This window comes from Lolium perenne, chromosome 1 (assembly GCF_019359855.2).
Source record: "Lolium perenne isolate Kyuss_39 chromosome 1, Kyuss_2.0, whole genome shotgun sequence".
In the NCBI taxonomy this organism is placed as follows: domain Eukaryota; kingdom Viridiplantae; phylum Streptophyta; class Magnoliopsida; order Poales; family Poaceae; genus Lolium; species Lolium perenne.
This window is the reverse complement of record NC_067244.2, coordinates 94299467-94310674: the sequence shown is the minus strand read 5'-3', so window position 1 is coordinate 94310674 and position 11208 is coordinate 94299467. Positions and strand designations below refer to the sequence as shown.

Here is an 11208-nt window from a genome sequence, read left to right as displayed (position 1 = left end):
TTCGACATGTTCTTCGAGATTTTTTCTATAAATGATAATATCATCAAAATAGACAACCACACTTTTGCCAATGAGAGGCCTCAAGATATGGTTCATAAGGCGCATGAAAGTTGAAGGAGCATTGGATAGGCCAAATGGCATGACAACCATTCATAGAGACCAAGTTTGGTCTTGAAGGCCGTCTTCCATTCGTCACCAACGGCCATGCAGATTTGATGGTAACCACTACGCAAATCAATTTTCAAAAAATAGTGGCACCGCATAACTCATCAAGCTTGTCATCTAAACGCGGAATGGGATGGCGATATCGAACAGTAATGGCATTGATGGGACGACAATCCATACACATTCTTTGCAACTCATCCGGTTTAGGCACAAGTATGACTAGAACCGCACAAGGGCTTAAGCTTTCACCGACGTACCCTTTTTCGAGGAGATCTTGAATTTGTTGTTGAATCTCCTTTGTGTCTTCGGGGTTGGTGCGGTAGGTGGCTCGGTTTGGTAGAGGGGCACCGGGTATGAGGCCGATGCGGTGCTCAATTCCTCTAAGAGGTGGTAGTCATGAGGGAGCTCGTCGGGGAAGAAATCTTGGAACTCCTTCAAAAGAGACAACAAAGACGAAGGAAGTGTTGTTAAGTCGTTAGTTTATGAGGATGGCCCCTTGCAAATGAGCACATAGTGCAATTTAGTGGATGGGTTGTGTTGCACTTCTCTCATCTCAGTCTTAGTGGCTAGGAGGACACTCTTCATCTCACTCACATATGGCTTGTGGCGCTCACTCTTTTTTTGGTGGATCATGCTCTCACCTCTCATATCACTAGTGATGGTAGCTTCCTTAACCCTCGCTAAAGCCTTTGCGTTGTCCATAATTACTTGGCTAGGAGTCATTGGGTGTAGGATGAAGGACTAGTCGTGTAGCTTGAAGCTATATGCATTTGTGTAACCATCATCGTTTTCTTTTTTGTCATATTGCCAAGGGCGACCAAGTAGCATGTGGCACACCATCATAGGCACTACATCACACTCAACAGTGTCTTCATAGGCGCCAATCTTGAAGGAAATTGTGACGATGTGTTGGATCTTCACATTTCTGTTGTCACTTAGCCATTGCTCATGGTAAGTACGGTGATGTTTCCGGAGCGGAAGGTTGAGCTTGGAACATAGTTCGGTTCTTGCAAGGTTGTGGCAACTACCTCCATCGATGATGACCTTGATGGACTTGCCATTGATTGCGACACTTTTTTGGAATATGTTGCATCTTTGGTCTTCATTGGGGATTGTATGGGTTGTCAAGACTTTGGTCAACACAAGTGATGGGCTTGCATCATGCACACATAGGATATGTTCTTCTTGGTCTTCCAAGGCATCATCTTCAAGATTGGTTGCGGCATGCACTAAGGCTTCATATTCACGTTCACTTACGTACTCCACATCTTCATCATCTCTAGTTATCATAACTCTTGTGTTCTTGCATTCAAAGGATTTATGTCCTTGGGCACAACACTTCAAACACGTGATGTTACTAGATCCGGTTGAAGCTTTGGAGGACATAGTTGATTGCTCCGGTTTGAAGTTTGTTGTCTTGATGGCACCTCTTGTTTGCTTTGGAGGATCCTTGGAGGCACTAGCACTTGTATCCTTTGTGCTTGAGGAAGCATTTGTTGCATTTCTTGCGGCGAAGAAGTTCTTGGACTTTGCACTTGTGAAGTTTTCTCGCACTTCGCGCTCGGCCCTTGTAGCTTGATGAAGTAACTCAACCATGTTGGTGTAAGGCAAGAATTCCACTATCCTCTTGACGGGGATGTTCAATCCATTCAAGAGCCTTTCCATTGTTTGCTCTTCTCTCTCATCCACATTCGCACTCATCATGGTCATGTGCATTTCCTTGTAATACTCCTCAACGGACTTGAAGCTTTGCTTGAGTTGAGTGAGCTTGTTGAAAAGGTCACGTTTGTGGTGGGTGGGCACAAAGCGGGTGTGCATGACTTCTTGCATTTCTTCCCATGTGTCAATGGGCTCTAAGTCTTATTTATCATGCTTCTTGTTTACCTCTTCCCACCAAACATTTGCATATCCCTCAAACTCAAGTGATTCCATGTCCACCTTCTTTGCTTTCGGAGAAGTTGTGGATGCGGAAGATCTTTTCAACCTTGAGTACCCAAGACAAGTATGCATCAGGGTCTTCTTCTCCTTGGAACTTGGGCATGGTGAACTTTAGCTTCCCAAAGATTTCTTCTTCATTACGGTCATTGCGTCGATGTATTGGTCTTGCATCCTCTTGATCCTCATTATGGTTGCGAGGTTGTTGATGATGATTGTCATTTTCATTGCGGCGGTTTGGAGGAGGAGGACGCCTTCAATGTGGTTTCTGAGGGTGTGGCATTACACTAGATTCACTTGGTGCTTCGTCTTCATTGTGGTGACTTGCTTCACCTTGATGAGGATGAGGTGCTTGACGAGCTCGATGATTGAAAGGATTGTGTCTTATATTGTCCATGTTGTTCCTTCTTGCGCCATCATCTTTAGGAGCATCAATATTGATGATTTGGCGTTCTTGATTCACTTCTTGTTCGGCGTCATGTTGTGGATGCCTTTGAGCATTGGCCACTTGAGATGTACGAGGTTTTCCTTACTAATGATTCGTCGCTTGCTCATGGCGAAGACGTTCTTGCTCACGTGCTCGAAGAAGATCTTGATCATGACGAAGATGTTCTTGTTCCTCTTGGAATTGAGCTTTACGATTTGCTTGTTGTAGCCTCTCTTGTTCAAGTTGAACACGTGCTTGCTCTGCCTCTTGAGCTTGTCGTTGAAGTACTTGAGAATCCACATTTTGGTTGTGTGGGTCTTCATTGGAGGCATTATGAGATGGAGATGGAGCTAGATGCCTTGAACTATGAGAGTGTGAAGACCTTGAGTGTTGGCTTTGGTTGTTGGCGATGTTGGCAATAGCTTGTTCAAGGCGTGCCAACCTTTCTTCTTGTCTTCTCATGTTCGCCATGTTTTGTTGACCTTGAGTAGTGAGTGTAGCCTTCATATCGTGGCCTTGAGCATCAAGCTTGTCATGGAGGTCTTGCACTTGTACATTGAGGTCCCTTTTTTTTTCACTTGCGCTCGTTCTTCATAGCGTATGACGGTCTCGTCTATCCTTGCCGTGAGGTCATGTATGCTCTTGTTGACGGCTTGAGTAGCTATCCAATGTTGGTGCGCATCATCGGAAGTTGGTTCCCCTCTTCACTAGACATGGTTACAAACAAAAACAAGAACTTTGTTGTGGGGGGTTAGAGGAAAACTCACAAGTAAGTCAAAGACTCACACCAAAATTGGAAAGGTGTGTCAAGGTCAGGAACAATCGTTTGCACACGCAAAAACAGACGCAAAAGGCTATGAACTCTATATGGTGTTAGGTATGGATGTGGAAAGCCAAATGGAAAAACCTAACAAAATGTCTATTGTCAAAAGTGGGTAAGGTACAAAAGTCACAAGTCAAAAGCGGTAATAACGAAAGGCATACACAAGGTGGAACACACGCATGGGACAAAAATGGGGTTAGCGCGACCAAGGAAAATGAGCACGAACAAAATTGGTCCTAACGAAGACTACTAGCTCGGTGTCACACCAACACAAGAGAGACTGTGGCTTGGTTGAAAAATTGAGGTGTTTCTCCCTTATGCTTATAAGCTTTGGACTCTTTTGTATGTAGGTGTCACTCACACACTATTTTCTATTTTTTTGTATTTTTTTCTTTCTTTTTCTCACTATGTAAGGATACTACTATCTATGTAAGTATGTCCCACTTCTTTTGCATATATTTTCACAACGAGCTTTTGCTTCGTAGCTTTGCTCAACACACGCACACCCTCACGGTCGGGACACTTGCGCAATGCTTCGCAACACTAGAAAGCCACCCTCGATGGGAAAGGTACGCAAAGGAGGCTAGGGCTAAAAGCTAAGGTGCAAGTTATACCACTTGATGATGGTGGTCGACGATGATCACGAACTTGCTATGGTGGTGGGAGGTGTCAAATGAACCGCTTCGATCCTCGGGGTTCCGTCGTCGTTGTCGATGTTGCGGAAGCTTGTGGTAGCTGAAATGGCACTCAAAACCAAAGACCAAGCACAAATGGGAAGTGCCAAAATGAAAACTAAGTGAGCTATGAAAATTTCAGGCACCGGTAGTGCCGGCGCCTAGGGTGGCAGTGCCAGCGTCAGCGGCAGTGCCAGTCCTTCCTGGTGGTAGTGCCGGCCTAGTCGCGACTTTTCGTCGAGTTGGCAGAAATCTGGCCCGAAAATCTTCAATTTCGTGGGAAAATTGGCACAATTAGGTGGGAAAAGTTGGGGGAATTGTAGATCAACACCAAAGGCAAGCTTCTATTGGAACAAAACCACCAAAAACTCAACAATTTGTCAGATCCAACCAAGGCCAATTTAGGGTTATTTTTTGGGAATTTTCAATTTTTTTCAAGAATTTTTTTGGGGATGTGGGATCAAATTCGTGGCAACCAAGGAGCTCTTGATACCATATGATAAGGGCTGAGCCCTAGGGGAGGCCCGATCTTCACGGATTCGATGGTGGTGGCGAAGAACACGTAGAACACGGGTGGAAAGCGGAGGGGATTGGAGATACAAACTCAACACACACACAACCGGTTGTTCTTCGTTGGCCCGATACACCAACCCAATAGAATTGCAAGGCAAAGACCCACAAGGAGTAGAATCCCTCACAAAGATTGGCAAGCAATTGGTAGAGTTCGAAAGAGGGAAAGAATGCACAAACACTAGAATCCCTAGAATGGAAGAGGCCAATCACTCAGAAGATCCTTCTTACACTTCATAGATTCATCTCTAGAAGGGTTTCCCATGGGGGAGGAGCTAAGCTCATATCAATCTCAAAAACAAGTCTAACCCTAATTCGTGGCTGGGGGAGCCCTATATATAGGCCAGATCCAAAACAGGGGTACCTCAATCATTTGCGAAATAAACACAGCCATAGGATTAAAATCATCGGTTCAGATGAAGTCAACTCGGGTGGGCCCGGTAGTGCCGGGGTGCGCCCAGCGGCAGTGCCGGCCACTTGCTGCTACGTCTTCTGGAGGCAGTGCCGGGGCGAGGGGGCCGGCAGTGCCATTGCGTGGAGGTCGGCAGTGTCGGGGTGCGTCGGCCGGTAGTGCCGGAGTGCTTCCACCGGAAGTGCCAGCCTGTGGAGGGCGGCAGAGCCAGCCTTGAGCTGATGCCACCGGCTGAAGTGGTTCTTCCTTCTTCTCTTCTTCTTCCGTGACCAATGGAGCTTCTTCCTCTTCAGATCCTAATGACACATAGAGCTTCGGCATGAGGTAGCACTCCATCCAATGGGGTATCAAATGTATACATGCAAAGGAACGAATTCACCTATTGGTGTATGGCTTTGGCTCGAGCTCGTGTCATTGGGCCACGAGGAGGGCTTGTCGGTCTTGAGGAGGAGGTGTCCAAAAGCCACCCCGTATCAAAATCGATGGATTTCGTGGGCAAATGGTAGAATTGGTCGGTGAAAATTGGAGGAAGTGTAGGTCAACACCAAAGACAACAGATCTGTGGCCCAAAACCACAAATAACGCAACAAATCCTGAGATCCAAATTCGACCTATTTTTTGGGGTAAAATTTTTTGGGCAAAATTGGTGAAGTTGGAGGGTCGAGTCTGTGGCAGCCTTTGCTCTGATACCATATGATGTGAGCTGAGCTCGTGTGGGTTGCCCGATCTCACGAGTTGACCCTATGGAGTGTGATTGTGGAGAGGATTCGCGGGGAGGTGGACAAACGCGAAGAACACGATATAAACACACGCACACAAATCGGTTATCCTCGTTGGACCGAACCACCAACTCGATAGAATTGCAAGACAAAGACCAAACGGTAGAATCTCTCGCAAAAGATCGACAAATCCAAATAGAATCCCAAAGAGTAAAAGATCAGTTGAGAATAGAGTTGCAAAGCAAAAGATTCTCAATAGATAGAATTACTAGAATGGAAAAGATCCGGATAAGGAGGGATACAACAGATTGGAAATCTAAGGAGGGGGTTTCCCTAATCCACAAGGGGATAACAGAGGCATCGGCCAAGTTCATCTAAACATCATCTCACCCTCCTAAAGGTGGGGTAGGTGATACAGGCTAAGCCCGTGTGGGTTGCCCGATCTCACGAATCGACCAAGAACACGAGGGGGTGAGGGATGAAGACAAGAACACGATGAACACACGCAAAAATAACCCAATACAATCTGGTTTATTCTCGAAGGTCCGAACCACCTCCCCGATAGAAGCTCTCAAGGAAAAGACACAAGGTAGAAGTCCCGAGAGAAAGATCGGCGAATCAAATCCAAGGGATCTAGAAGGTTGAAAAGATCAAGGTTGGTAGAAATGCTAGCAAAAGACCCAAAGGTAGAAGTGCAAGAAAAAGACCAACAATTGATAGAAGTCACCAAAGAGATCACAAGGATTCGATAAGGAGATCGAGTCATACAATAGATTAGAAATATAAGGAGGGGGTTTCCCTAATCCACAAAGGGATAATAGAGGCATAAGCCAAGTTCATCTAAACATTATATCTCCCTGATGAAGGTGGGGTTATGTAACACCCAAACTTTTGCAACCTTGTTTATTTGTCCATAATGCAAAAATTAGGGGGAACAAAAACTTTTTCTATAAACTAATTAGATGAATTGCCTTGATCTGTCTGTTAAGATGAATTGCTTTGATCTGTTGGTAGATGTATTGTCTTGTTTTGCTTGTTGAGTTTTGTCTTGAGCTACCTCAAAGAACAACGCCTCTAGTGGTCAGACAAACAACTCACCTAATAAAACACATGTGTGACTTAGGAAAAATTGTTTTCCTTTTTACTACATCAAACTCTTCTCCCGATGGCAACTTGAGTGTGCCATCTTGATTTTCCTCTTTGTGCAATCTAGCTCAAATCATCCTTAATTCAAAACTTGGAATCATCTGCTCCTTATCATATCTTTCCCTTGTAATCTAAAGCAATGCACTTGGTCCTAAACCTACCATATCTTGAGCACTTCTCAACCATGTCCTTGCCTTGAACTAAATCCCTTTATACTCTTTTATCCTTGCCTGTTTTGAGGCTAAGTCAGCAATCTGATTTGGTAGGCTCAAAAGTTCCAAACGTTGGTAGTTGAAATCTAAGCACCCACAACTGTTTTTGGTGATCCAAATGCATGGATCTCATATGTGCATCTCCCTCTACATTTTCCACGTCCTGCATGTCTCATTTTACCCCTGCAACTCTTATATTCATCTTGATCTTATACCCTATCCAATGATTCAACACTAGATCACTTCCTTCACTTTTACCTCTTGTTTTTATTCAAGATTAATCCTCACAAAACCAAGATTGGGAATGATGGGTACATTTTGTAGACACCATCTACCCTTGAGAACACTCCTCCCTAAATTAGTTTTATTTCTCAAAAATCCTATTGTTTTTCCTTCTTTAGTTTTGATCATAAAACTACTTCTAGTTTTATTAAAAAAATTCAAGATATTTTCTTCAAAGAAAACAAGGAACTGAAATGGATTTTGCTTTTCGTCCCATTTCTACCAAGTACTAATTTCTAAAACCTTACTTTCTATTTTGCTTTCTTTTTAACAAAAGGCTTGTTTATGGTACCTATACCATTTCTTGTTTTCCTCTTGCTTATTTTACATGTGAGAAAAACTCTACTTTACTTGAGAAAGTAAGCAGAACATTTTGAACTCCTATGTTCCAACTACTTTCCCTCAACATTTTCAAAATCCATTCAACTTGAGTTCATTCCCATTTGTCCCTAGACAATTGAGGTGTTTTCAAGTACTTTTCAAATGAATTCAATTTCAAATGGCAACACTTGCACATCTTATAGACACCTCTGATCTACCACATTGTGTCCGCTCGTCCTCCAATTCTTGATCAAATGGATGATCATTTGATAACTTCAGATGGACTCCCTTCAGCTAACCCTAGACTTAGGGAGTAATTAAAACCACTCCCAATTGGCCTCTTATTTGAAGAACAACTTATATTTCATCATACCTATCTCACTCCTCCATTCTTTTCCATCATCACCTTGACCTGATGAATTGATGTCACCATATTCATCCTTGTGAGTATATGGTTACTTCACTCACCCTCTCTCTTAACCTTGCTCTACCATTGTCTAAAACACCATCACCACCCATCTACCTTGACATGCTCATGCATTGTTTCATGTGGTCAATCCCAATCCTTCCAAATTTGAATTCAAGTGAAAACTTCTAATCATCATCTATACCTTTGGGTATATTTTTCACCTTATGATTTTCACAACCAAAGTGGTAACAATTATCTTCATAGCACATATCACTCTCACCCTTCTTTTTATCTATATGCATCTACTCCTATTTTATCATCATCAAAGTCACTCATTGACATTATCTCCTCAACATCATGCCTTGGCCTATACACATGGATGTTGTGCTTCTCTCTCATTGTTCACTTGTGTTTGGCAAAAATGGAGCCGGCCATTGTGTTGGCATGACAATTTTGGCCAGCCATTTTCCTCCTCACTTTCTTCCTCCACAAGCCTTGCCTCCCACCTAATCCAATCAATAAATGGGCAGCCACCCACCATTGCCAATCAAAGAAGGAGGCAGCCACCCCTCTCCCTCTATAAAACCCTCCTTGGCCGGCCACCTCCACCTTTGGCTCTCATTTTTCACTCTCCACTCCTTCCTCCACTCCCTCACACTCTCCTCCTCCACTCCCCCACGAAATGGTGCTCTACCTAGCTCCCATGGCCGGCCATGGCCATGGAAAGCTCACCAAGATGCAGCTCCCCTCCTCCCTCAAGCTCCTCCTCACCATGAGAGCATCCCTCTCACTCTCTTCTCCCCTAACCCTAGCTGAATCCATCTATTTTTCTCTTTTCCCCTCTCACAAGATTGGATCTTTATGCAGGTGCATGTTGGTCCAAACATGGAGAAGCTTCACCTATCCTCTGATCTGAAGTCCTTGACCAAAGTTCGTCCAAAACCTTGCAGTAATTTATGTAATCTTGTTGTTTCAGATTCTGCACGATCTTGTAAAATCCGCCAAAACTCGTGTACTGCTCTAAATCGAGTGATTCAAAGTTTAACAGTTAGTTAATGAAAAGTTCTACAACTTGGCGTTGGTTTCATCCTTAAATTCGTAACATATTTTCCTTAGTAAATAAAGTTCTGAAAACATGCAGATTCACTGTTTGTTAGATTTGATTTGTTTTACAAAACCTTTTTGAGCAAACTCAACTGTGGGTGAAAGCCCTCTCTAATACCGTAGTTTTGCCGTTGGTCTCACTTCAAATTACCAACTAAATTAAAATGGTTCACAGATCAAGTTCTGGTCAGATCTGACTTTGTCTGTTTAGACCATGTAGAAGAGTTATTGGAGATTGCACAGCACCAATAGGGCCGGCTTCTCATGTTTATATAGGCGGACACATGTACAATTACAGGTACAACCCTGAGAAAACACGGGGACCTATACCTATACAATATGTTACTCAACACCCCCCCGCAGTCGAAGGGTCGGCACCGACACATAGACTGGAGCGAAACTCAGGAAAAGTCGTGGATGGCAATCCCTTCGTCATGATATCGGCAAACTGCTGTGACGTCAGTACGTGAAGAACTTGAACGCGACCGAGGGCAACTTGCTCACGAACAAAGTGGATGTCCAACTCGATGTGCTTGGTGCGACGATGATGAACGGGGTTGGCGGAGAGGTAGATAGCTGACACGTCGTCGCAGAAGACCACCGTAGCCTTGTCAACAGGACAAGAAAGCTCGGACAGAAACTGACGAAGCCATGTGCACTCAGCCACAATGTTAGCCACGGCGCGGTACTCAGCCTCAGCACTAGAGAGAGACACGGTGGGCTGCCTCTTGGAGGAGCAAGAGACGAGCGACGAGCCGAGGTAAACGCAGTAGCCGCTGGTGGAGCGGCGCATATCCGGGCAACCTGCCCAGTCCGCGTCCGAGTAGGCGACAAGGTCAGTCGACGTCGAAGGTGAAGCATGCAATGACAAGCCGTAGCCCATGGTACCACATACGTAGCGGAGAATCCGCTTCACCGCGGCCCAATGAGCATCCCGAGGAGCATGCATGTGAAAACACACCTGCTGCACGGCATACTGGAGCTCCGGTCGCGTCAGCATCAAGTACTGAAGAGCACCGACGATAGAGCGGTAGAACGGCACGTAGGACGCCAGCGACCCATCACTGGCGGAGAGCTTGGCCTTAGTGTCGACAGGAGTAGGCGCATGGTTGCAGTTAAGCATCCCTGCACGCTCGAGAAGCTCGTGGGCATACTTCCGCTGATGGAGGAAGAACCCGTCCGCACGCCGGACGACCTCGATGCCGAGGAAGTAGTGGAGCGGGCCAAGATCCTTCAACGCGAACTCAGCGCGAAGACGGTCGGTGAGCTGTCGAAGAAGACCAGCGGTGGAGGCCGTCAGGATGATGTCGTCGACGTATAGCAGCAGGTATGCCATGTCGTTGCCGGTCCGGTAGACGAACAGCGACGCATCGGAGCGCGTGGAGCGGAAGCCAAGCTGATGCAGGAAGCTGGCGATGCGCTGGTACCAGGCGCGGGGCGCCTGCTTTAGTCCATACAGGGAGCGAGAGAGCAAGCACACGTCATCGGGGCGCTCGGTGTCGACGAAGCCGATGGGCTGCTGACAGTACACCTGTTCCTGCAGATGGCCATGAAGGAAGGCGTTGGAGACGTCCATCTGATGCACCGGCCACGCACGAGACGCGGCGAGGTGCAACACTGTGCGGATCATGCCCAGTTTGACAACCGGGGCAAACGTATCCGTGAATTCGACGCTAGCGCGCTGCCGAAAACCGCATACAACCCAGCGCGCCTTGTATCGCTCAAGAGTACCGTCGGAGCCGAGCTTGTGCTTGAAGACCCATTTGCCGGTGATGACGTTGGTGCGAGGGGGCCGGGGACGAGCTCCCAGGTCCTATTACGCTGCAGCGCGTCGTATTCCTCCTGCATGGCGGCGCTCCAATGCGGGTCGCGCAAGGCAGCGCGAGCCGAGGTGGGCACCAGCGAAGGAGCGGTCGCCGGGCCGGTCGCGGAGCCGGTCGTACCGGGCGGCAGGCCGGGTCGGCCGGCCGGGGGCCGGGCTGACCGGGCGGCGAGCCGGCCGGCCGGCC

At 46.4% G+C, this 11208-nt stretch overlaps 1 protein-coding gene across 1 annotated transcript; it reads right to left on the bottom strand.

Moving 5' to 3' along the window:
- Positions 1–5077: 5077 nt before the first annotated feature.
- On the bottom strand, positions 5078–10829 carry LOC127332201 (uncharacterized mitochondrial protein AtMg00810-like). Its single transcript, XM_051358478.1, has 2 exons — positions 9753–10829; positions 5078–5302 (listed from the first exon to the last, which is right to left on the bottom strand). Exons 1-2 carry the CDS (start codon positions 10827–10829, stop codon positions 5078–5080), a joined length of 1302 nt encoding a protein of 433 aa, XP_051214438.1.
- Positions 10830–11208: the final 379 nt, after the last annotated feature.